The following is a 27,951-nucleotide window of genomic DNA, read 5'->3' as shown; positions in this document are numbered from 1 at the left end:
ATCCCCAAATGAAAAGTATGCACATTAACGTTTGAGAAGCACTGATCTAAATCGAACCTATTCATAACTTGCACGTTGGAATGACCTAGGGACTGTTAAAAGCACTGATTTCCTTCACTTCTTCCCCCCCCCCCCCGCCAATTGTGATTTTAATTGGTGTGGGGTCTCGCCTAGGCATTGGGATTTTTAAAACTTCCTAGGTGATTTTAAAAGTGCAGCCAGGTTTGATAGTTACTTATCTAATATATTGCTCTGCATTCTTGACAAAACAGCCCATGATGAGGGTTGTGGCTCATTCTTTTAGCCAATTTACTATCCAGGTGATAAGTTTGTCTCTTCTCAAAATTTGAAGTGTCTAGCTTAGAGGTAAACATACCAGGCTTCACTGGTGACTCCTAGCACATTTGGCCCTCACCATGCCAACAGGTTATCTGTAAAGGAGTTCTCTCAGCTGGTCCCTATTGCAATAGCTGTATGGAGCACTGAAGTGCTTCAGCCAGGTTACCTGGGGCAGTGCTGGCAGGATTGTACAGACTGAGGCACAATGTTGAAGTCTGGGCATGGCCTCCTCCTTCAGACACACCCAGGCCTTGGCATTCCTCCCCTCGGCCCCCCTCAAAGTGTTTGAGTTGCTGCCAGGGGCTAGAATTGGCTTCCCTAAGGCAGCAAGGAGTAGAAATGGCCCACCAGTACCCAAAGATGGCACTGGATCACATGACAAATGCATAAGAGCTTAATAAAAAAGCTTTCCTGACCACATCATCCCTCAGGGACTCTGGGGCCAATCCATGTAATCCCAGTAATGACAGTAGCAACAACCAGCAGTTGTGTCCTTCTCTACACCTTGCAGTGATTTTCATGGGTATGAAAAAAAGTGAGATCCAGAGAATTTTCATCTCTGGCAATGGTTTAAGTACCACATGGCCAACATTTGTATTCTTCCTTCTCTGAGTTCAGGCAAAATAAGCAATGGCTACCTTGTGCCATAGTGAGTCCTCTCTTAAGCTAGAAGAGAGTAGATAACCTAAGACAGTGCTGAACATAGAGGTTAGATGATAGCACACCTAAGGCTCTGTTAATGTATTCCTTTAAAGGAAAAACAGCATTTGTATTTTATAAGGAAGAATATTTTCTTTTATTTTAATATCTGCCTGGTGATGAGACATACACAAACCATTTTGGCTATTGTGAGAACTTGATCATGGAAGAGTGAACACTCTGTCAGAAATATAATTTCTTTCCATACTCTTAACTCTCAATAAGACTCCAGTTCTGTTTTCTTTTGCTTTCAATAGAGCTTATTTCTAGACATTATTTTTTTTTTCCAGAAGCTTTCATCTGCATGCTGCTCTTTAATTCATTTCTACCTCCTGCTTCATTCTAATAGCATCCCAGGATTGGAAATAAATAATTGTATGTTGGCCACACTACCTCTCTCCTCAGTGGTCACCTACTGCCTCATAGACCCCTTTCACTCAACAACTGCTTTGGCGGTATCCACTTTCACCCTGGTGACATTCTGGCCTCACAGATCATTGGCCACTCATTCCTCCATTCTTCCTTTTGTTTTATTCATGGGTGCCATCTTGCCTCACACCTCATGTCACTATTCAGTAGACATTTGGGGGTTGCCTTTGCTCTAAACCCCAGTTCTTGAATGTTCTTCTGTGACATGGGTTCCCACCCTCCCACTTTCCTTCCCTCTCATTCAGTGATCCTGCCCTTGACTTTCTCATTGCCTCTGTTCTTGGTGTCCTTCTCTTCCCGGCTGCCTGGCTTCTCTTGGTTCACTTGTTTTTTAAATCTAACTTGACACTCCTGTGGTGTTTCCATGCCATTTTGATTCGCTGTATCTGCCTATGAGGCTCCGATCTTGGGAGCCCCCGCAAGGACATGATGATTTTCTTTCCACCCTGGATTCCTGTCTTATTCTGTATATTTTAGGCCCTTGAGAAATAAATTGAATTTGCTGGTAGTTTACACTTCTGGAAGAACAGCCCTTAGATGAATAATTCTCTCTTCATCTCTGCCATCAAAAGCCTTGTTCCTTTGTTTGGTTTAAGAGGAGTTACATTTGCTTCTTATTTTGCTGTCAAAATCATTCCTGTTTCTCTTAAATTAGCTTCTATTGCTGAGGTTTTCTGTAAATCTTCTATTGCATTGGTTTTTCTGTAAATCTATCCCACTCCAGGCATCCCAACCCCGTGCCTGGTTTTTGTCCTGTACCGGCTTTTCTCTTTGGCTGCTCCTAGTATTCTCAACCACACTGACAGTTTTCTTTTTTGACTGTGCTTATCTCATCCATGGGCCTTGTGTTTATTCTTATACTAATCAGAACAATTAGACATATTGTATTCTGTCTTTGTGCTTTCCCTCTGTTGCTTTGAATTACAGCAATGATTAGCACTGTTAGTGTTTTCCTCAAGGAGCAGAGTATAGATGAGCCATCCAAGCCTGTCATCGCTAATGGGAGATATGATGAATATAATGCCCTTATGGACACTTTTCCCCTGTAGATATGCATAAGTTCACAAGTTACTCTGCTAAGGTTCCCGCTTATTAAAATTTTCTTTATTGTTTTTCTCACACATGGAGCAAAATGGTTCTTGGGCTATTGTTTGCATAAGGCTGAGGTGAAGCATAGCTTTGCATCATTTAGAAAGGTAGCACTAAACAATATTTGCATGTCTTTTGTGGACATAATTCTGTATCAGGTGATCCAAAATGATTGTGGAGGAAGGTCCAGTCCTTACATAAGCAAACCCTTCTCACACGAGAAGATTTAAGATTATTCAAAAATCTGTTACTGACAGCTTTTCTTTTGATACCAGAACATTTGGTTAATACCTGTTCCCCAAAAGAATCCTGCAGAATATTGTGTATCTGTCTCTCACATACATCTCTAAGCTCCCAGGGGGTAGGATCATGTTTTCTGCATGTTTAATGTTCAGTACCTACAGAACTTGAGCATATTTTGCACTTAATAGATGTTTGTAGAATTAAAAATCATGAAGTGCAAATTAGCATAGTGCTGAATGTTAGAGAAAAGAAGGCATTCATGATAGTCACTTTCCTAAAAGTGAGTTTCAAGTTGGGTTTTGAAGATAACAAAGACACATGCAGAAAGAGGAGGGGGAAAAATGTGCCAGAATTTTCTAGATTGAAAGACTTAATTTCTAAGGATTAAGGGTAAAGAAATTCCACTCCTCCCTGCCTCCTTTATAAGTTTTTCTAGAATCATTGATGGCATTTGTCAGAACCTTAGAAGCCAACAAATTATGCCAGGTATGGGGCACATGCCATAATTCCAGCGACTCAGGAGGCTAAGGCAGGAGGATTGCAAGTTTGAGGCCAGCCTTGGCAATTTAGTAAGACCCTAAGCAACTTAGCAAGACCTTGTCTCAAAATAAAAATGACTTGGGTATGGCTCAATGAGAAGCACCTCTGGGTTCAATCCTCAGTATCATAAAAACCCTACCAAATCCTGCCATTACCACTTCTGTTTGTAGATCCCTTCTTTGGGGACTGATGCTAGATTGTTTAGGAGGTAATGTAACAAGGACAGGACCATATTGTTTTCTAGATTTATTGTCATTTTTTCTAGAAAAATAAGCATTCTCTCATTTAGAAGTTTTTTGAACTCTTGTTTTGTTCTGGGTAAATCTGAAATTGTTGCTCCAACTGTAATTTGTTTTGAGTATTGGTTAGGACTACAATTTACAGTGTGTCACAAAGGATTAATCTCTAATATCTGCATGCTTTTCTAAGGCGTTAATTTATCTTTGTAACATACCTCTGGGAGAGGGGAAGATGATCATGATTTATTTACTTCTAGAAGACATCTTGTCCAAGTATTCAAATATTGGACTGCTGGAGATTATAGATCTCAGAAAGAATCTTCATTGATTCTTATTTATTATATGGAATATTGTGTGAAGGACTGAGGGTGTATTGGTGAAACAAATCAGATGTATAACTCACCTTGCTGGAATTCTGATCTAGCGAAGTGCAAATGTACCATATATAAGCCCTGGTACACTTAGAGCCTACAACTGATGCTTGAGCCCTCCTGGTCTCTTCCTCAACACATCAGTCCATGGGCCCTGAGCATGATGTCCTCTCTTTCTTTTTTTTTTTTTTTTTTTTAAGAGAGAGTGAGAGAGGAGAGAGAGGGAGAATTTTTAACATTTATTTTTTAGTTCTCGGCGGACACAACATCTTTGTTGGTATGTGGTGCTGAGGATTGAACCCGGGCCGCACGCATGTCTCTTTCTTGATTAATTATCTTCTTGCTTCACATGTAACTTTAAAAGTGACTGTGCTGCCAGCTTTTTTTTTTTTTTTTTTTTTTTTTTTTTTTTTGAAAGCCTTCATTTGTTTTGGGCTTCAGCTAGAAGTTGTTGATCGGGCTGGGGATGTGGCTCAAGCAGTAGCGCGCTCGCCTGGCATGCGTGCGGCCCGGGTTCGATCCTCAGCACCACATACAGACAAAGATGTTGTGTCTGCCGAGAACTAGAAATAAATATTAAAAGTTCTCTCTCTCTCTCTCTCCCCTCTCTCACTCTCTCTCACTCTCTCTTAAAAAAATAAAAATAAAAAAGAAATATCACACTCCCCCCTCCTTTAAAAAAAAAAAAAGAAGTTGTTGATCACAAGTCTGAGTGAGGCTTGGGTTTTAACTCAAGAACTCTGGACTTGACAGTTGGGTGTGTATTATACACATACTGTGGAGGAAGAAATGCCCAAGGGAGGAAGTTTATAGTTGGCCAGGTGTGTCCTGGATTGGGTGTTAGAAGTAGAATTGAACCCGGAGCACCCAGTGGATGAATGCAAAATATATTAAAATGAATTGGTTTCCATCCAATTGAAAAGGGAAAAAGCTATAAGTAGCTTTGTGTGCTGAGGTTAAGTGCTTAGGAGAACCATGGGGCCATTAGGTTTAGGATGGAAGCTTGAAGAAGCTTAGGGTTTTTTCAGTCTTGACTCCTGGTCCTCTATCTAGCACCTGGCTCAGTAGTGCCTGATGTAGTAGGTGCTCAAGAAACATTCAATGAATGAAAGAAGAGAATAGAAATTATTCAAAGGAAAGCAGGTTTGATCTGGAAGAATGACTAGGTTTATTTATTCATTTAGTAAGCAAATGTTGAGTTCTGTAAGGGGGATAAAGGGCTTTTCATGGTGACAACTGTGCTCCACCAACATCAAAAGGAGAAGGTGAAGGAGAGCAGCATGTTAATGAGTTTGTATGAAGTGTGATTTTTTTTCTTATGCTTGGCTTACTGTTGCAAAGCCCTTTTTAATTCTGACAAGCTTTGTGACAAGTTATCCAAAAGAGGACATTTTTGCACAAGATATTTTCTAAGCTTCCTTTGCAGTTAATAAAATACTTTTATTTCAGTAAACTTAAAAAGAAGCCCATACATCTCCTCCCATCTATAAGAAAAAAATTTTAAAAATACTTCATGATTCAGGGTATCTAAAAGCAACATTGGGCTTTGAGTCCCTGCTGGAAGCTCTACTCTGACTTTGGGGTTGTGCTGACTTAATAACCATTGTTACATTGATATCAGCGTCAAGGAGAGGGCTTCTGTTCTCCCATGAAAGGATGGCAGACCTCTCTGGAGCATGCTTGCCCCCATTTCTCACTCTTCCCTGCCTCGTTTCTAGGACTGCATCGATGTTGGCTGGTGGGAAGGAGAGCTCAATGGCAGACGAGGCGTGTTCCCTGATAACTTCGTCAAGTTACTTCCACCGGACTTTGACAAGGAAGGGAATGTAAGTCTCCATGGCTTTGATCTCAGTGCACCATACACTGTCAGAATTGTGGCTTCCTGTCATGGGACTTGGGATATAGGATTGAGACCGTTTGGTATAATGTTAAAGAGCACTGGCATTTGAATTTTTTTTTTTTTTTTAAAGATAGAGTGAGAGAGGAGAGAGGAGAGAGAGGATTTTTTTTTTAATATTTATTTTTTAGTTCTCGGCGGACACAACATCTTTGTTGGTATGTGGTGCTGAGGATTGAACCCGGGCCGCACGCATGCCAGGCGAGCGCGCCACCGCTTGAGCCACATCCCTAGCCCGCATTTGAATGTTTGATGGGCTTGGGTTCTAAGCCCTTGGCTGCCTATACCTATAACAAGTCCATTTTAGAACTCAGCTACTATCTTGGTGATAGTGATCCCAATTCCATAGTTTCATGTATAAATAGGATAATGTGTGTAAGGCACTTAGCACAGTACCTGGCACATTTGAGTGCCCAAATAAACTGTGAGGACCGTGGGTGCTCGGTTTGGTAAGTGTACTGCCTGCATCCTGCATAGTACGGTCCTTGAGGGTAGTGAAGTAACCAATATTATGCAAATGGCTGACACATTATGAAGCTAAGGATGCAGAGCAAGACCTACAAATCTTCCTATACTGTATATGCATGTTTGTGTACACATATCCATATGTGTGCATACACACCTCTCATTTATGTTTTTCTTTGTGGGAACCCATTTGATGATGCTGCTGTCCAAACAAGCCAGTCCATTTTTGTTGCCTTATTCCACATGTTGTTTTTCTCTTCCAATGATGTAACAAGAAATGTTGAAAAGCTAGAAGCACCCTACAGTATATGGAGGAATGGCAATTTGGTCTTATCGATCCTGTTTTATACCTCAGGGTTCTTTGCTCAGGCTTTTATGTGACCTCTGCCCACCTCTCCTGGCTAGAATCCTCTTCATGCCCATGGGGGCTCTGTTACTGAACCAGGCTGAACCTGACTTTGACATATTACCATTCTAGTAGAGCTGAGGTAAGGTACAGTAAGGTTAGCTACAATATTGGTAAATTGGTTGCCAAGGATACTAAACCATCATTTCATGGTGAAAGTGCTACTTAGATGAATGGACATAATTGTTTAAGAAGTGAGATAGTGCTGGCATCTGCCAAGATTGTACCCTGTAGATCATTAAATGGGTTTGAAGTCCAAAGCCTAAAGGCTTTTCAATAGCTTGCTTTCTTGTATTGTTTGGGTGAAGAGTGTTCTGTTCTACACTTGCTATTCTCTCTTGGAATCTGAGTTTGGGTTCTGCATAATATGGATTCAGCTTCCTAATGTTTTCTAAGTCCTTGACACTTGAAGTCAAATTCATGGACCAGCAACATCAGCATCACCTGGGAGCTTGTTAGAGCTACTCAGGCCCTATCTTAGGTCTGATGCATTAGAATCAACATTTTTCACAAAATTCTTAGGTGATCTGTTTGCATATTACATTTTGGGAAATGTAGGTATAGAAGCAGATATCTAAGTGATGACAATCCCACCTTCCACTTTCCCCTATATTTTAGAAGAGAATTCATACATCAAAGAACTCATCATTCAGTAAGGAAATTGTCCACCAGGCAAAATCGCTTGAAACATTTTTACTAATGACTAGCAATGTTGGATTGTCACTTGACAGAAAAATTGATTACTGAGAAAAACAGATCCTAAACACTTATAATGACTGGATATGAAATGTTTTAGGATAACAGGACCCCAAAATGAGATTTAGAAAATATTTATAGAGTATAGTGGTTGTGACTCTAGGCTATGCCATCAGATAGACCTGAGTTCAAATCCGTCCCCTGCCACTTATTTGTTCTATAGCCATGGCCAAGTTGCTGAACAGCTCTAAGCCTCACTATTTTCATCCATAAAATAATGGGAGTATCCATACTTACCTTATTGAATAGTTGAGAAGACTGAGTGAGATGATGTATATGAATTCCTCAGCACAGTGTCTGGCTGTTGGTTAATGCACCCTGCAGATTAAGCATTCCAGTCACATACTTACTATTGCCACAAGAGTGGCAAAAGACTCCAACCAGAATTGTGAAGTAATGCTATAAGGCCGATTCTGGGACTCTGGTTCTTTTTGCATCAGCTGATCAAATCAGCCCTGTTAACTTGGTATCTTGCTTACCTTCCCTGGGAATCTAGCTACATCTAAAACTTTACTCAACAGCCATTAAAAAAGACAGCCAGTGAGGTATAAAACACACTTATAGAGATAAGCAAGAACAGGGTGACATAATCTTCATGTTACTTCGCATATATTTTCTGGATCTGCTGCTTTACAATTCTGTTTTCATTTTGTTCAACATTTAACAAGTCCTTTCCTGGGCTGGCTATCATGGCGGTTGATTGGAAGTAAAGCATACTCATGACTGCTGCTCGATTGGGCTTAGTTTGGCTGCAAATCTGGTATTGAAAGACATGGGTGCCTGCCAGAGCTTTCTGAAAGGATACTCATGGTAGCCAGAATGAGTGGAGGCCAGGGACCATCTAGGCTGCCTGTTATCTCCTTCTTGCCTATGTTTGTGAGGCTACTAAAAGCCAGCTATGTCCTAAAGCACTGGGATACCAAAACCTTCATATAACTTTGAAGGAGAGCACATTGGCCAAGGAATCCTAGTAAGCCAGGTGTGGCGGCACACGCCTGTAATCCCAGCGGCTCCGGAGGCTGGGAGGATTGCAAGTTCTAAGCCTGCCTCAACAATTTAGTGAGGCCCTAAACAACTCAGCAAGACTCTGTCTCCAAATAAAATATTAAAAAGGGCTGGGGATGGCGTTCTATAGTCATGTACCCCTGGGTTCAATCTCTAGTATAAATTTAAAAAGGAGTCTTAGCAAGCTCGCTATCCTACTAGATAGACATTTGCTGCCTTATTGGTTCTGATTGAGCCAATATGGTTCACTTTTTTAAATATGAAAGATAAAATTGCATATTTACCATGTACAACATAGTGTTTTAAGCACAGTGGGATTCAAGCAAGCATAGATTGAAAATCTTCAAAAACTTTCCATCTGTACTGAACATGTAGACACTTTTAAAATTGTCCTTCCCTAAAAATACAGTACAACAACTATACTACATGGCGCCTATATTGTGTTAATTGTTTAAAAAAATATTAAGATGATTTAAGGTATACAGGAGGATGTGCTTGGGTTATATGCAAATACTATAACATTTTATATAAGGAACTTGAATATCAGTGGATTTTGGTATCCTTAAGGGGTCCTGAAACCAATCTCCCACAGATTCCAAGCAATGACTAACTGTATATATACATTGTGAATGTATACACAACTAAATCTAGTTAATTAACATGCATTGCTTGTCTATCATTTTTATGGTGACAAGTGGTATGACTAAGGTAAAATCTGGATCTGTTTTTAAGCCAATGAGCAAGTGTGCAGTTGCCTCCACTGTGGCCCCTGCCTTTTAGTTGCTGTTCTTATTTTACTGGGGCAATAAATTCACTTAGGTGAGATGGACTCCACAGTGTACATTTTTAGAAGCTCTGTGTTACATAAGCTATTAAGGGAAGCACTTTCACCGGGAGAGTGAAGTTGTCAGTGATGAGTGGACTTAGCTCAGCTTGCTTGTTGGGGCATGTATGCTTTTTAGAGCCCCATGGGCCTTTCTCTAACCCTACACAAACAGCTACCACCTCCTTGATAAGTCTTTTAACTTTGTCCCCATGAAGCAGAAAACCCAATTTTAGGGAAACAATAGTCATACCTGTCAGATAAAGTAAAACCTACCGCTGAAAAGTATTGTATAATATGACACTTAGCTTTGAAAAAATTCAAAGTATAACATCCTTTTTCATCCCCTTTGGCCTATAAAACCAGCCAACCAGCTTTGTGTTAGTTGTTATGCCAGCCTTCATTGCTGTACCCTGAGCATTGGTGAGGTGGTGACAATGTGATTAGAGATGGGGCTGTCATTTGCTGAGTTGATGGTATAAATATGATTAGAATCATTAACATGAAGGCACTATGTGAATGACAGAGTCTAAAACATTCTGCCACTGGTTTCAGCAGATGTCATCTTGTCTTGCCAGTGGCTGGGGCTATAATCACTCACCCAGAAAAGAGGACAGTCTGTGATGATTAGGGTCAACAGAAGCAAATGGCATTTCTTTAATAGAAGATCTTTTGACTCAGTAGGTATCACCAAGTATAATGACGAGGCTGGATATTTTTTGCAGGGACATGGATTCTGTTGGTTACCACGAAGCCTTCTGGAATTCCTCGTGGTCTTTCTTCCTGAGAGCACTCAGCAGATTCTCTCTCTAGGGTGACATACGCTTGGGGCTTTAGCTCAAGATATTCTGGGAGAGCACCCGTTGATCTCTTGGTGCATATTTTAGAGCAATTATGTAAGCTATTTATGAGAGAACCTAGATTCAATGGCTGTCTGTTTATTTTGAACTTTGAAAGTAAAATTAAACATCATATTGGATAAATTTAATATTCTGAGTTCTAATGAAGTGACATGTGTGTTCTGTCATTGTTACTGAAGGATAACGGGGAACTTGGACTCTCAAGAAAAGCAAAAACAACTTCTCACTGTTGTTAGAAAAAGAAAATATGAAATATATATTCCTATAGGTAGTGTTTTAAGAAAGTCTCAGGCCATGACTCTTGTAAGGAAAACAGGTCAGATCATCAGAAGTGGAATTACTGTGCCATCATGCATTGATTGGGAGGGCTTTTCAGAGTTTGTGCCATGTTACAAATGGGCATTGCTAAGGTTCCCCTAGGTGTTTCCCTAGTGAATGTCCCACAGTGGAGGGTCTGCCTCTCAGCTATAAGGACTGTACCTACAACTGTGATGCAGGCTATAAGCCTTCAAACCATAACAAGACCCGAGATGTCCATCATCTGGAGCATGTGGGTCTGCCTTCCCTGAGCATTCACCCTCTATGGGCCTGATTCCTTAAGAATCAGGTTTTGGGGCTGGGGCTCAGTGGTAAAGCACTTGCCTAGCACATGTGAGGCACTGGGTTCGATCCTCAGCTCCACATAAATAAATAAAATAAAGATATTGTGTCCATCTACAACTAAAACAATTTAAATAAAAGGAATCAGGTTTCATCAGAAACTACGCTTTGTCCTGCAGGGCAAGAAATCAAAATGAGGGGCTGGGGTTGTGGCTCAGTGGTAGAGTGATGGTCTTGCATGTGTGAGGCACTGGGTTTGATCCTCAGCACCATGTAAAAATATAAAAAGGTATTGTGTCCATATATAATTAAAAAATAAAAAAAAATTAAAAAAGAAATTAAAATGAGAGGAGTTAGTTGTTCTTGCAAAGGACCTGGCGGGTATCACTTAAGACCCTCCTCACACACCAGAAGGAAAAGGTTTGCCAAGGGAGCCATATGTATTCTTAGCTAAGCCCAGCTTCAGCTACTCTATTTTTCTGCATTCTTTTAATTGACTGGATCCTTTCTATTCATATCAGTCACCAGACACATTGTAACATCATTAATTAGATTTCTGACTTTCCCATTTACAGTTGTATGCCAATCTAGCCTTTTAAAATTGTTCTAGATCATCCAGCAGCACTTTTGCAGGTTCCAAATTTTACAGGAAAAAAAAAAAACAAGCCAACCCTTGCTGGCTACCCACAATGGCTAATCTGTCGTAGGTGAGTTTTGCTGCTTTAACTCTGTCCACCTTCTCTTTACCAAGTTCTCAGGAGGCCCCTGACTTTTTGCTCTGATCTTCTGACAACCTCGTTTATAAAATCTGCTCGTAGCCAAAATTTTCTTTGTTCCTTGTCATGTTCTTTAGCCTTTTGAAATCTACTGTAGTTCTTTCTAATTTTTAAAGATGCCCAGTAAATTATTTAAAAAGAGATAAATGTGTACTACCAATAAGCAGCCTTAGCGAAATAATCCACCTGCAACATTATCTTGCACATTGAATTTTCTGAGCGGTCTCACATGCAGAGGAATAAGGCTTGTCAATGCATTAATGTCACCCATATATGGCCTGTTGATACAATACCTGTGGGCTTTCCCTAGGTCACCCAGGTGATGCTTCCTCTCTCTTTTCTGATGGTACTTGTAGCCTGTATTCTTCCAGTTGAGCATCTCACTCAATATACTCTCACCTGAAGTGCTTATCTCAGATCACTTAGTCTGAACTGTAATCTCTTTGAAGGCAAGGCCCACATACCAAGAGTCCCCTTTATGGGGCCTAACAGCATGCACAGAACATGGTTGGCAGTCAGGACCCTCTTGTTCTCTGATCTTGTGGTGGCAAGGTATACCAGCTCTTCTTTCTGCCCCTCTTCTCCTTCTTGCTGCTCCCTCTTATATAAAAGAGGAAGAAGAATGAATGGAGGATTGGGGGGAGCTGGGCTCCTGTCCTATTCCTCTTCCAAGATGAAGGGGATCCAGGCCCTTTATTTCAGACAAAGGATCTGGGCATATAATTGAGGCATCACTTCTGGGGTGGGATGGATGGAGTGAAGGAGTCAAGGGGATGAACTGAGAGAGTATTTTAGGGGGAAACAGCACACCAAAGTCTAGCTAACCACCTAACAGGCCTCAATTTGGATGCACCCAGCCAAGAGGGAAACCGTGGATATAGACTATAAGGCTAGAAGCTGAGGGCAGGAAACAATAGAGAGACCCTCTAAAGAGCAGGTTGTACAGTGGTTCCTAGGAATCTCCTATGCAGGTGACAGGGCAGGTGTTGCTGGGACTCTGAAGGGTGCAGAGGGACAGTTATACACACTGTCATTACCCCAAGCATAGCCCTAGCTGCACTCTTCAAAAGTGTGGCTGTTCCTCCAGGGGCAAGGAGGAAAGGGCAGGGCAGACGCCTCCCATGTGTTCTAGAATTGTGAAGCGTGCCCTGGTCAGGAATCGTGTACTTGTGTCTCTCCTCCAGCCTCCAGATAACTTTGCTCAGTGCATTATAGGGCTTCCCAAGGCCCCGAGTTGCTCTAAATCAAGCTGAGGTTTTCTTCCAGAACCTTATATTTCCCTGAGGAAACCCCCTGCTACGATTTGAATATGGTTCATTCCCACCCAAACTTATGTTGGGGCTCAGTCCCTAACATAACAGTGTTGAGAAGAGGTATGTTTTTAAAGAGATAGTTAGGTCATGGGGATACCACCCTAATGAATGGATTAATGCATTTCTGGAGAGACTGGGTTACTTCTCTTGAGACTAGTTTCATTCTCACAAGAATAGATTGTTACAAACAAGCCAGCCACAGTCCCTTGATCTCTCTTGTACACATGCTCTTTGCCTGCCTTTGCTTCCCCATCTACTTTCTGCCACAAGTTGAAGCAGCATGAAGCCCTCATCAGAAGCTAAGTATATGCTGGCATCATGCACTTAGACTTCCAGAACCTCGAGCCACAATAAACCTCTTGTTTTTATGAATTACCCAGTCTCAAGGATTCTGTTATAGCAATAGTAAACAGACTGAGATATCGCATAAAGTGTACCCAGTCATCAGGGTATATTTCTCTGGTTATTTTCATCAGAGCACATCTTGGGGGCTGGAGGTCTGAAGGCAAACTGGCTCAGGTTAGAATTCCTTCCTGGGAGAGCAGTTGAGCCAGCTGATGAACTCTTACTTAGAGCTGGCAGTCTTGTCAAATAAAGGGCAGAGTCGGTTCTGTAATCCTTTAGCAGGAAGCAAAGCTTGCCTTCCTGTCATCCTTACTCCAGAACATTCAGATCTATTTCCTTCCTGGTGGTATAATGGTACCAAAAAAATCAAATTTATATACTTTGTCCTTTGAAGGATGATGTTGGTGTCTCCATCCAAGCCAACAACTCCATATGCAGGCAGATGTGCACACGCACACACTTAGGTCTGTGTGCCCTGCGTACATGAAGACCATGAAAGGCATTCAACTCTCTCAGAAATCAGGAAATGTTGGCTCATTGCTTTTGTTAATGACATTTTCATTTTGGCTCTTTTTAAATGAATTTCCACAGTCTGAACATTGAGGGATTAGTCTAGGCCCCCTGTGGTTACCACCTAGCTGTTGTCACAGCCCCTCTGGGCCTCGATTTTCTCAGCTATAAGGAGACTCCTCTGATGACTTGTGGCTCTAACATCCATTGCTTTTTTTATTAATTTTTTTTTTTTTAGTTGTAAGTGGATACAATACCTTTATTTTATTTTTATGTGGTGCTTAGGATAGATCCCAGAGCCTCATGTGTGCTAGGCGAGCACTCTACTGCTGAGCCACAACGCCAGCCCTATTGCTTTTTTTTAAGCACTGAGAATTGAGCCAGCCAAAGATACCTGAGCTTGGGGCTGGGCATTTTATTTTCACCCTGGAGGGAGGGATACAAAATTAAATAGAACACGTGCCTCTAAAAATTCAGGACTTTGAATCCTCAGGTATTAGTTAATATCCTGTGGCTGTCAAACTCCATAGGGGCACCTTGGCCTACTGCGCAACCTGGAGACCTCCCAGTCCTGTTCTTTTATTCAGCCACAATTGGACATTTTGAGAAAAATCAACCCAGCAATCTCCTCATGTCTTTTTCTTTGACAATCATGAACTCCTGTGATATATTTTTTTACCATCACATTTTTTTTAGAAATTTACCCAGTCTCCCTTCTCAGTTCTTACTGCCCTGTCTTCTGGCTGGATTTTTTTTTTTAAAGTAGGCCCATGTGCAATGCACTATGACTCTTTTGGGGGCTGTTCTAGAACTACATGGGCCCCTGGCTCTGACTTTTGTTTAGAGTTGCCTTAAAAGATGTCTTATTTGAGCCAGGTACTGTGGTGCTCTCTTGTAATCCCAGTGGCTAGGGAGGCTAAGGCAGGAGGATTGCGAGTTCAAAGCCAGCCTCAGCAATTTAGCAAGACTCTAAGTAACTCAGCGAGACGCTGTCTCTAAATAAAATACAAAAAAGGACTGGGGATGTGGCTCAGTGGTTAAAAAAAAAAAGTATTATTTAGAAATGGAGCATCTTTTCTCATCTAAAGAAACATAAAGACTGTTGAGATTGGTGGAACCAGAGAAAGTGAAGTCATTCAAGGGAAGAAAAGAAAAAAAGAAAATTCCCCTCTGCTAATAAGTTAGCAAAGGAAGCACCTGACCAGTGCTGATCCAGTATGGTAGATGCAAGACAGCTCACAAACTTTCCCTTTCTTTCGAAAGGGAACCACCTTCATGATGGCCACTGCTCCAGACACAAACACACACCTCTGCCTCCTCCCTTTCCATATCCATACTGGGACCACACTTTTCATACATTGCCTGTTAATGCAACATTTTCTGTCTTCCCTCCCCACCTCCCTTCTTCCTTCTCTCCCTCTCCCCACCCCCTGCTCTGCTCTGTCACATTTTATCTGCTACATGCCAAACTAGCACAACATTAAGGGAAGTATTTTTCTTTGCCCAGTAATCTTGGAAAATACTATGACTTGTAATTGTCTTTTTTTTTTTTTTTTTTTTTTAATTTGGGGCCATGTGGTTTGAGGCAAGGTTGCTGGGGTAATGTCCTCCACTAGAAGAAACTCATGTGAAATTGGTTATAGAAAGTTTCAGACCAACAAGGAGTGACCAAGACGTCCAGGGGTAGGCGTTGTTGGGATTTAACTGGAAAGAATTAGGCCACAGGGTGTTGGCAGTTTCATGAATAAGAAATTACTCTGATTCTGAGGTACAGGAAGGTTAATTGGCAGAGTTTCAGTGATGACTTCATTAAGTAAACATACATCTGTCCCCAGTATAATTTACATAAAGACAGAGAAGGGAGGAAGGAAAAGGAAGGAGTTGGTGGAGAGCTGGAAGGGACTGACACAGGGGATAGAGGAGTGGTAAACCCTGAGCCAGAAACCCATTCCCAAATCCATACACTCAGTAGAGGGCCCTTAGAGCAGCTTGCCTTCTTTTTTTTTTTTTTTGATACTGGGATTGAACCCAGAGATACTTTACCACTGAACTACATAGGAAGCCCTTTTTAATTCGAGACAGGGTCTCACTAAATTGCTTAGGGACTGGGTAAGTTGCCAAGGCTGCCTCAAACTTGCAATCTTCCTGCCTCAGCCACCCAAGTTGCCGAGATTACAGGCATATGCCACTGCACCCAGCAGCAGCCTGCTTTTGTATGATAAAAGTTTGTCAGTACTCGGGGCTGGGGGTGTGGCTCAAGCGGTAGCGCACCCGCCTGGCATGCGTGCGGCCCGGGTTCGATCCTCAGTACCACGTACCAACAAAGATGTTGTGTCCGCCGAGAACTAAAAAAAAAATAAATATTAAAAAATTCTCTCTCTCTCTCTCTCTCTCTCTCTCTCTCTCTCTCTCTCTCTCCTCTCTCACTCTAAAAAAAAAAAAGTTTGTCAGTACTCATATAGACAATACAGAAAAACATTAAGAAAGAAACACATGTATATACTCATAATTTTACTAGTCAGAGGTCACCACTTTAAATTTATTACTTTCTAGTCTTTTTCTGTAAAGGTTGTAGCACGGTAAGCTCATACTGTAGCTGCAATTTGATACCCATTTTGTCTGGCAGGATGGATCTTTCATGCTGGTTAAGAACATGTTGCAGGTCAGACAGCCTTGGGCCTGACTCCCATCTCCTGCCTCACTTGATAGCCTGGTGACCTTGGGAAATGCCTTTATATCTCTAAGCCTCAATTATTTCAATGGCAGAATGGGCATACTAATATCACCACCTCATAGAGTTTTTGTAAGGATTAAATAAGTCAGAGATTACTCCTTCTGTTTGTGAAATCACTTCCTCCTAAAAAAAGAATATTAATTCAGCATTTATAGATGAGAGAGAACAGTTTGGTAAGGTTACTTACCTAGTGTCCACAGCTAAGGATGGCAAGAGATTCGTAGTGACAGATATTAGAATCCCCACCTCTTGCCAACCATGCTATACTGTTTAACTCAGAGGAAAATGGCTGGCTCACCCAGCTACTGAAAAGCAGTGCTGAAAATATACTGAATCCAGAACCTATATGCTATGAGAGCCCTCCAAAAATTCCTTGTAGGTCTGCTATTGTCTGAAGTTTACTTAAAACCATTTCTTCCTGTGGCCCTGTACTACATTTAGTACTGGTGAGTCAGAGCCAGGTCTGGGCATGCGTGTTTGCTGGTCCCTGTGGTGATGACACAGTAATATGTTTTCAAAGACCAGAAGAGTCTCTGGAGCTTTCCTAGAATCACAAATATATGATGCCCAGAGAAAGTGAGGAGAGGAGGTATCAACAGCAATATGGATCATGTGTTCCAACGCTCCCCATTCCTATCCATCCTTAATGATTTTAACATTGAGATGGTTTTACCTTGCCCTTGGCCCTCACCCTTTTGCCCTTGGCATAACTAAGATGATACCCTTGCCGGATTCCCCAACTACTTATTAATTCACCAAGTTGAGCCCATCCATCTCCCTTCTACAGTCAATCCTGGATGACAAGGAAATGCCTGGCTATCTGGAACCAGATCAGGAATAAATGCCATTGATTACAGTTGATTATATTGTTGCCTCCATCACCTACAGAGTGACAGTGTGTGAGAGATAAATAAATAGTAGCCAATTTGCAAAACAAAACAAAAAAAACCCTCTATTCCAGTTTATCACATGTGACATGGTACATGTGACATGAGGGACCTCAAAAATGGTCTGCCAGCCTCAGCATAGAAAGGGGTAGAAGAATGTATAGAACCTGAACTGGCTGCAGCAGACCCTCAGCCAACATTTTGTTGAGATCTCTCACCGGCAGCAGATCTGATTTTTTTGTCTTCATAGTGACTCTCTTCAAATCACTTGGTTATTCAGCAGATTAAATCTTAATTGCAAATGTGGTTTCAGCGTAGGAGTACCATTGTGCTTGCTGGTTTCAGGCCATTTTTGCTGAGCTGTGCTTTTCCAGAAGGCTGTTACAAATTTAGAAAGGGGGAAATAGTGTTTTATTTGTCGATCAGAATTTTATTATGCCAAATGAATTTATTCTAGTATTTGTTTAGCGGTGCCAAAAGCTGACATCCCTGGAGAGAGAATTGCTCATTTTTTTTTTTTTTTTTTTTTGGAGAGATTCTCCAAATTGTCCACGCTGTGCATAGAAAATATTGTCTGTGATCCTTCTGTGAGAGGACAATTTGCCAACAGTCTTATCTGGTCTAATTTTGATTATTTTTTCAGAGGCCCAAGAAACCACCACCTCCATCTGCTCCTGTCATCAAACAAGGCGCAGGTAATAAATATACCTTTCAATTCAATAAAATAAAGTTGCACATCTTTCTTTTGCATATATTCAAATTGTCCATGGTAGAGCTTAAGATTCCTGGATTCAAATGCCACAGATTGCCACACTGGGAAATTATGATTTGGTCTCAGCAGGCAGGTTTCAAATATACTGCTGCTTTTCCTAAACAAACAAATTAAAATCACTAAAACATGTCCCTGATACTGTGCAAAAATGGGAACTCCCCAAGAGAATGGTCAAAAGAACTTTAAAATAAATGAGTTTTGTGTTTTGTTTTTAATAAACTCCTTTTGAAGAGAGAACCTAATATTGTCCTGCTTCCCCTGTGCCTAATGGAGAGAGTCAGCCTAGGGAAGATTGTTTCCCATGGGCCATAGTGTCATTGCACACATATGGCCTTGCTGGATTTTCAGTGTCTGTCCTCGGTCGTTAACCAAAATTTGTACTTCCCTCACTTATCCATCCCCCAACAAAAAGATGGTTGTTTTTAGCCATGAATACTTTTCGTTCCCCGTTCTTTTTTAAACTTGAAGAGTCTAATTCACTTTTTCTGTATAATTCAGATATTAAGATTGAATAATATAGCAAGAATTGATGTTATTAGACTTTTGGTAACTCATTGCACATGAGATTTTCATACATAAAGAGGGTGGTTCATATTTCCCAACAGAACTCCTCTTTATAATTGTTACAGTAAATTATGGGGAGAAATTCCTCCATGAGTAACTAGCTAGGTAAGTGGCATTTTAAAAAGTAACAACTAAAACAGAATAGTAGGGGTATTTTTAGTTCTATAAACTCACAGTTATGATATTTCTATAGCATTTAAAGTATGAGTAAATTTCCAGATTGTTTATACATTTATTAAGAATTTTTTTAAATGATTTTTGACCCACCAAGTTGGGGAGAAAAAATTAACTTGACCCCAGATTCCTTTGCCGTTCCCTCAGGCATAATTGAGAATTACAGAGATTAAGCCCTGAAATGGGATGTTAATTACATCTCCTGCTTGGCCTTCATCTGTGCTGGCATTGAACAGTTCCATTTTGCCACCTAGTGGTTCTGGCTATATAAATATTTTATTGTGTTGAGATTAAAACAGGCTATTTATGTGTTTTTCTCTGAGAACCCTTTCTCCTGGAGGCCTTGGTAACCATTGGAGACTAAGGAGATAGATCAAGTGGTCCACGGCTAAGGCAGCCTAGAATGTAGTTAACTAAGATTGGATTCTTCAAGATGGTCCAATTGTTGATTTTTTCTGTATCTCTAAGAATGACAGTGAACTTCTTCATTAGCATTAGGAGACTACATTGGTAGCATGGTAGGCAAATTCTTATCCTTTTGAAACAATTTCACCAATATTTGTGAAGGGACTCTGGGGGGGCAAAGCAAAATGGCATTTCATCTTCCTAGACTACTTCTGCTAATTTATGAAGGATCTTGGGAACTGATTTGAGGTAAGGAGGTAGAGAGTTATTAAAGGGATTCAGATGAAGTATGTGTTCAGTGGATTCTTCCTTTTAGGTCCTGGGATTTCTACCATTGTACTACACTCCTAGAACCTTTTATTATTTTTTTTTTTTAATTTTAAGACAGGATTCTCTCTAAGTTGCCTGGGCTGGCCTTAAACTTGTGATCCTCCTTCCTCAGCCTCCTGAGTAACTGGGATTATAAGCATGTGCCATAGCAACCAGTTGTGAATATTTTTTTAAGGTTCTCTTGGCCTCAGAGGCTGTGTAATTGAGATTTTAATACCAAGCACCCATTTTAGAGCTGGTCATGTGAAAAGGCTGTCAGGCACTCAACCATGTCTATAAATAAGAGAAATATTTTTGATTGGTTTGTGCTCTAGTTATTTCTGAAGTTCTCTTATATGCCTGAGGCTAATGGCACCAGTAAGGCTAATGGTACACACGGTCTTTATTTTACTTTCTGTGGTGCTCAGGTAAGGGAGCAACTGCAGTCTGCATGGGTAAAGATGAAATGCAAAGCGGTGCATTTAGGAAAATGTAATACTTGAGAGATTCAGCAGAAAGAGAAGGGATGTAGAGAGAAGCAATGTAACATCTCTGCACATCCTTCAACTTAAAATTTTGTTGTAGGTACTACTGCTGTATTACAAGCCACTCCAATTTTAGTGTCAGAAAATAAGAATCTTCTTATGCTCACAGATACTGTGGGTCAAGAATGTGAATGGGGTATGGCCTGCATGACTGGTTTCTGTTCCATCAGGTCTGGGCCTCAGTTGGAAAAGCTGGACTAGCTGAGGCTGGAGGATCCACCTGGAAGTTGGCTACTTCACTCACATATCTGGCTTCCCATGGCAGGGGTACCTGGAAGACTGGGCTCAGCTGAGCTTGTAAGCCATATCTACGTATGGCTTCTGCAGGATAGTTGTCTTCTTACATGGAGACTAGTATTCTAACAAAGTATTAGCTACATGGACTTTTATGAGTTGCTTTGGAAATTACATAGTATCACTTCAACCACTGGCCAAAGCAGTTACAAACCTGTCCACATTCCTGGAAAAGAGATATAGATCTCATCTCTTAATGGGAGGTTTATCAAACAATTCCAAGCCATGTTTTAAAACTACTACAAGATGGAATCCAGTTCCCTGTGAAATCACTTATTATTATAGAGCACAATATCCAGTGACCCCTTATTTTTGAATTTTGATGAGTGACTCTATATGTTCCCCATCCCTGCTTAGTGACTATTTTTATGCCTAAGGAAGCCAGGTTTAAATATCAGAAAATGTTAGTGGTGTTCTTATGAATAGAGAATGTATAGGCAAGCAAACATAATGAAATGGGCTAGAAATGACTTTTGCTCTGTTTCTAAGCAACTCATGTTAGCCAGGTTATGCCAGCATCCAACTCAAGAGGAAAAAAATCAATTGACTTTCCTATACCTGATAAATACTGAAATGCTGGTGTGTCTTATAAATGAATAGAGAAAATATTTTCTGATAACTCTTGTCCTTTCCTCCCAGGTACAACAGAGAGAAAACATGAACTTAAAAAGATACCTCCTGAAAGACCAGAAACGCTGCCAAACAGAACAGAAGAAAAAGGTATGGAATTAATTCTTCATTGGCACTTCTAGAACAGCAAGAGACAAGGCTGTCTGACATAGCACTAGTTTGTATTACCCATAGAATTTGTTCTTTGAAATATGGTAATTATGAGTTTGTTTTGATTGCTTTTAAGTATCCCATTTCTTTTTTAAAAAATATTTTTTAGTTGCAAATGGACAAAATACCTTTATTTAATTAATTTATTTTTATATGGTGCTGATGATGGAACCCAGTGCCTCACACATGCTAGGCAAGTACTCTACCACTAAGCCACAACTCCAACCCTAACATCCCATTTCTAAGGAAACAGGAGATGGCTGTATGGCACTCGATAGGGCCAAAAGTTTTCATCAAATGAAAACTAATCAGACCAGTCACTTAACATATTGGGATTCTTCTGTAATATTTTTGCCATCACCACCCTGCCCATGCCCTGAAGTCAGTGGACTATCAGAATATATCTGACAGTATCTATTCATCATCTTCCCTGTGCTTAGTGCCTAGAGTGCTCATTCACCCTTTTTTTAAAAAAAATTATTTTTTAGTTATAGGTGGACACACTGTCTTTATTTTACTTTATGTGGTGCTGAGATTAAACCCAGAGCCTCACACATGCTAGGTGAGCACTCTGCCTCTGAGCCACAACCCCAGCCTGCTCCTGCTCATTTACTCTTGATGGGTAGACTTGGCTTCGTGAAATTCCCATCCAAACAAATGAAAACTTTCTTCCTTGGTCACTGCTGGGCTCTTGATTCTGGCTTAACAATGTTGCAGACATATGTCCTTGGCCAAGAACATTGGGGGTCAGATGGAGAGTGACACAGGAGTACTGGGGAAAGCAGCTTAGTGCTCACTTTTTTAAAGGTGGTCAGAAATATCATTGGCAGGGAAGTGGCTCAACACATCTTACACGGGTTTACAAATGTGTTTGATTCCCACTATGTCGAGTGTATCTCCCCAAAAAATCTGCATGCTGTGAAAGGACTCCTTTTATTAGGTGCCTAATATTTGATTGATCATACATTTTTATGGGAAAAGTGCTGTTATTATTCTGAACAGGAGGCGAGCAAATTCCATTTTAAAAAGCAGTTATTTTGAAGTCATAAGAGAAATGCTAAATTAATGAATACAATTATTTGGAGGTGCTCCTTGGCAGCCTCATGAAATTTTATTGTGAAATTTAATATTTTATATCAGCCCTCTAAGTTTTACCAACATTGCAAGCTATTAAGGATCTGTACCTCTTGCTTTCACAGTGAACTGGTAGAATTTGAGTCATGGAACCTCATTGTGAAAGCCACATCTGTATCACACATCACTGAAAAAAAATAGCCATTGAATGTATACTAACAAAATCATGTGTGGTGAAATAACCAAACCATCCCCTGTCCTCATGGAGGATACATGACTTGTGTCTAGGTGATAGCCAGGCTCCATGATGAGGACATCTTCCTACAGTGGCCCACGCTGACTTACTTATGGGCTAACTTGTGAGCAACCACTTTCCTTGGCTGGCCAAATGGCTGCACACCCCCAGTCCCTTTCGTCTCATGAGTCCTTGTTCTATGCCACAGTGGGTCAAAGAGGCAGAAGTCTCCGTCAAAAGCAATAGGGAAGCCAGGAAAGCAGCCCTGTCCCGAAACTAGGTATGCTCATTAGGGCAGCACACACCCTCTCTCCCATTCATCCTGCTGGCTATTAGAGTTCCTGTCCTTATCCTACTCCTGTTGCCCAACAGGAGTCATACCCCTGCTTAACATGTCAGATGAGCCTTCCTCTGGCACCAGAATGCCAAAAAGTGAGTTCCTAGCATTCCTGGTTAGAGGGTGTTTCCCTAAAGAAACATTGAGGGGGTAAGCAAGATGAGAGCTACACAATATCTGATGAGGTGCCAGTCAGCCTGGGCACCCAAACATTGAGTCTAAGTCAACCCAGGGAACCTACCTATGATCTAGTGGGCAACTCTCAAGTTCTGTATTTATCAACAAGAATGTGGATATATGCTTTTTGCACATACATGGGGCAAGGCTAGTTGGGAAAAGAAAACTTGAAGCTGTCATTGAACACTGCCCAGTCTGGCCACCAAATCGGGTTTCAACTTCATCCCAATAGCCCTGACTCCAAAGAGCCTTGGAAGCCATATATCTTGAGAAATCCCAGTTTACTGTCCAAGTTCAAACTGTACACAAAGAGAATCTAGAAGAATTGTTCTCCCAAATGTTTTCCCCTTTTACTGTCTCATAGTCCTTTTTAGAAGCAGACCTGAGAGGTGTCAGGCCTGATCTCTCCCCACACCCAGAAGCAGGTCCTGTAGGCCATTTATCAAACCCATCAACCACCTACTGAGTATCAGCTACATGCTAGCAGCACAGGCCTCCTAGGGAGATGAGCAGATGTGGGAGAGGCCCACAGCCTAGGGCTGTGCCAAGCATGCAAACACCCATAAAATGTCCCAGTGGAGCCTGTTTATAAAGGGCTGCCTTTAATGCTTAGGTGAGGAAGGAAGAAGTCTTCTTTGGAGTGTGGGTCCAGCTGTTGAGTTGGGAGCATGATGGTATCACGTTTCAGCTAGGTTTTGATGGGTGAATAGGAGCTTGCTGAGGGTGGGCAGTAGCCAAAAGGACACTCCAGGCAGAGGGACCAGCACGAACAAAAGCCTGGAGAGAAGGGAACAGGGAGATTTGTAGGGCTTTTTCTCACTTGACAAGCAATAAGTGATACTCTTTGCTACCAATTCCACCTTCAGAAATGGCATCAGTGATTTTTTTTTAAAGCAGGAAATAAGCAATCTGCATCAAAGTATTGTCACTTACACTAGATCCATCTGTTTTCTTTATTCTTTGTTAAACAATGACTTAAAGAAAGACCAGAGAGAGAGCCAAAACTGGACTTACAGAAGCCCTCCGTTCCTGCCATCCCACCAAAAAAGCCTCGGCCACCTAAGACCAATTCTCTCAACAGACCTGGTGCACTGCCCCCAAGAAGGCCAGAGCGACCAGTGGGCCCACTGACTCATACCAGGTACTGCTTCTCTCTCACCAAGGGGTGGGCATGTGATGGGTACAGGACACAATGAGGTGCTACAGACCTGCAGAGGGAGGGAGAAGGAAAGAGAAAAGGGGATCAAACTTCACTTTTCTACTTTGTAGCAAAATTGCATGAAGATGCTGGCCACTTCTGTCCAGTGCTGAAAAAGTGGGTGCAAGGTTTGGGGCACAGTGTGGGATTTAGGATTAGCAGGTGAGGCTCAGGCACACAGCATCTAGGCCCTTCCTACACACAGGGATTTCCCTGGCTTTGTTAGAAAAGGCAAGCTGTCCTGCAGACTGGAGACGTGGGTAGCACACCCACCTTCATCCCCTGGGTGTCAAGCTAGCCTCGGGTATGCATAGCTCCCTTACAGCTGTGTCCACTGACCCTGTCACTATTCTGTGGGGCCCCATTCCATACCCCAACCTCCTTCTGCTCTTCACTACATGGCCTGTTGTAGAACCCAGAAGCTGGCATGGCAGAAATCTTCCTAGTATACATGTCTCTGAGCTCTAAGACCCTCAAAGTCTTGGGAAATGCCTTCTTAAGGGACATATTTGAGATGAAAATTCCTTCACTGACTGAATGCATATTTTAGTTATGTGAGATCAGAGTTTGTGTGCATTCCAGAACTGAGGTGCCTACCACAGATCAAGGAATTGTTGAATTCTCTTCATAGGTGTATTGCCAAAACTTTCTACCATTGTATATGTGTATTATACATGTTGGTATAATACACCAGAGCAAGTCAGTGACCTAGAGGTCTTCTTGTGCACTGTCAACACATTGGGGTTTTGTTCTTATAAACTAAATTTGCATGTTGAGAGTTGTATGGGGCTTCTGAGCTCTCACATTTGAGTCAGGCCTCCAGGCTGGAATCTCAGCCTTCCTCATAGGTGAAGTGTGAGTCTCAGCAAGTCATGTCCCTCTCGCCTCACTTCCCTATCTGTAGATTGAGGATGATAATGGAATGCACCTAAATAATCCCCAAATATGAAGCCACATGCCTGTAAATCAACAATATTTTCAATGTCATTTTTATTGTTGCCTATTGAACTGGGCTAACCTTCAGTAAGACAAAAAGAGCTTGTTTACTTTAAAAATGTTCTTTTAAAATTGTGGTAAAATGCACATAACATTAAATGTACCATCTTAACCATTTTAAGTGCTCTGTTCAACAGCATTAAGTACTTTCACATTGTTGCATAACCATTTCAAGAACTCTTTTCATCTTGTAAATCCACAATTCTATACCCATTAAACAACAACTCCCCAATTTCTCTTCCACACAGCCTGGACAAGCACTGTTCTTTTTCCCATTTCTATGAATTTGACTCCTTGTAGGTACCTCATATAAGTGAAATCAGACAGTATTTTTATGTCTTTTTATGACTGGCTTCTTTCACTTTGCATCATGTCCTCAATGCTCATCTGTGTTGAACATGGCTTATTTACTTTTTTTATTAAAATTTTTTTTTGTAGTTGTAGATGGACAGCATGCCTTTATTTTATTTATTTGTTTATTTTTATGTGGTGCTGAGGATCAAACCCAGTGCCTCACATGTGCTAGGCAAGTGCTCTACCACTGAGCTACAGCCCCAGCCCTTCCTTTACTTTTAATAACAATAACAACAGAAATGCACCCCTCCCCTGCTGTCCAAATATGGAGGCAGGTCACAATGTGGATGGTTGAAAGATGTCAGAATCAACTAACAGTGGTGGTTGCACACATGCCTATGTGCAATGGAGCCCCCTGCCCAATTGAGCACAGAGCTGTGGTCATCTCAGTGACATGTGAGCCCACTTTAGTAGCAACAGGTTTACCTGTGTCATTCTTCAGGTGTCTATCAAGGTCCAATGCAACAACTATTCCTGGCAATGGCCTTTGGGGAAAGGAATGAGTCTTGGCTCCTTTTGAGCTGGTCACAGCCTATAGTCATGCTCTTTTCTACTGGCTGATAGTAGAAGGCTCTTTGCACATGTGCATGATGAGGCCACTTCACAGTCCCAGTGACTAGAGCAAGAGTCATATTAGTAGTGGTGGTTGGCCCAGAAGCTAGCATAGCAGAAGGGAAAGGTTTAATAAACCTAAGTGCTTCCGAGAAGAATATGAGCTATTCAATCAGGGAAAAGATGTGGAACAAGAAAGGTCAAATTCACTACAGCTGGTGCAAGGAGAGCTGAAGCTCTATGCTGCCAAATTGGGTTAGCCTTTGGGGGCTGCACACATTTCAATGAACTTAATAACAATTTCCAAAATATTCCTGCTGCTCCTTCTAAAGATTTGAATGAAAGATCATTTGCATTCTAGAGTTTCCCTTGGCCCTCAGGTTATGGGATAGGTATAGCTTTGTAAGCTAGGGGAAATGTGTCATCCTGACTGAACTTGTGAGCTCTCAGAGGCCCCATTTACTTCCTGCCTCTACCTAGCTCTCCTCTTATCTTGTTTTCCTAACATCCAGTTGTCAGTTAGGAGTATGGACCACCAAGGAAGATATACAAGAGGGCTTTGTACAGAAGTCAGTGGGAAATGCAACTTCTTAATGTTGTGTATGTCATCTGAGCAGTGTGGGAGAGGGAAGCCAGCTCCCAGCCCCACCACTCATCTTCTGGCTGCCAGCTGCCAGTGCACTAGTTTGCAAAAAGGCCTGGAGAGGGAGAAAAGACCTGGGATTCCTGCACAGCTGGCTGAAGGAAAGGCAGTGCCTTCTCTAACTCAGTGGGTCTCAGACTAGGGCAGGCCTCAGAACCAACTGGCGACCTGTTCAAAGCAGATCGCTGGACCCCACAATGCAGTTGCTGACTCAGTAGGTTCAGGGTGGGCCTGAGAATTTGTGTTTCTTATAAGTTCACAGCTGCTATTGCTGCTAATGAAGTCAAGACTATGAGAACCACTGTTCTGGTTTCTCCCAAGTTGGTGATGGTGCTTTCCCTTTCTTCCCTGGCCACCTCTCACACACCTGCTAATGCTCCATGACTTCTGTGCCCAATCAGCACGCCCCCCTGTGGAAGCCTTCTCTTATCTCTCATGATTCCTCTCTCCTTCAAATGCCTGACACCATGTTTAGCCTAGTGCTGGGCGCCATGCTGTGCCACTTGGGATGTGCACACCCCCGGACTCCTTTACCAGATTTAAAGCAGATCAAGAGTGTGTTTTGTCATCTCCACATGCCTTACGGTGTCGAGCATATGGTAGTGGCTCATTTAACAAACACTTGTTGGATGCCATGGTTCCTTAAAGGGGAGGAGGTGCCAGTGCTTATATTTTGTTCTATTTTGCCTCTCTTCTGTCTTCCTTCCCAGCCTCTGTACAGGCTCCTTAGCATGTGTGTCTTACATTCTAAGAAACCTAGTGTGATCGATTTCAACAGGCAAAAAAAAAAATTTAAATCAAAGAAATGCTTATTATTTCTTAGTACTTAATGCACTTTAATTTTTTTTTTTTTTTTTGCTAAACAATTGGACAACTGATGTATACACTTACCTGTTAATGAACTTGTTTTCTTCTGCCAAATTAGTTGATGTAGGAACATAAACTGAATTCAGATTTATGTCACAGATCCTCTGAAGAAAGGGTATTGTGTGCTGTGTGAACCCAAATCTTTGCCAGAATTTGCTGGGCTGGATGGATGGATGCACAGACAGAAAGATGCTTGAACAGAAGGACACACAGTCAAATTGGCAGCTCTTGCTGGGAACTAGGCATCAGCTCCAGCTGCCCATGTCTGGGCCTGAGCTCCTCCTCACCAGCCAGCAAGCTTGCTGCCACGTGGTATTTTAGAAGAGACTGTCACTTTCTCTTTAAACAG

General features: G+C 41.6%; 1 protein-coding gene across 6 annotated transcripts in view; it reads left to right on the top strand.

Annotated features, from left to right (window-relative positions):
* SH3KBP1 (SH3 domain containing kinase binding protein 1) overlaps positions 1-27,951 on the top strand; it is a 334,352-nt gene that overhangs the window by 254,488 nt on the left and 51,913 nt on the right. For all 6 annotated transcript variants that reach the window (XM_081277303.1, XM_081277300.1, XM_081277301.1 and 3 more), the window contains 4 exons: positions 5,668-5,775; positions 17,970-18,021; positions 21,029-21,109; positions 23,974-24,133. In XM_081277303.1, coding sequence (XP_081133429.1) covers positions 5,668-5,775; positions 17,970-18,021; positions 21,029-21,109; positions 23,974-24,133 — 401 coding nt within the window. The remainder of the gene's footprint in view (positions 1-5,667; positions 5,776-17,969; positions 18,022-21,028; positions 21,110-23,973; positions 24,134-27,951) is intronic.

Source organism: Spermophilus citellus (assembly GCF_964194105.1).
Source record: "Spermophilus citellus genome assembly, chromosome: X".
NCBI lineage: Eukaryota > Metazoa > Chordata > Mammalia > Rodentia > Sciuridae > Spermophilus > Spermophilus citellus.
Note: the sequence above shows the minus strand (reverse complement) of the source record. Positions and strands in the feature narration are given on the sequence as shown.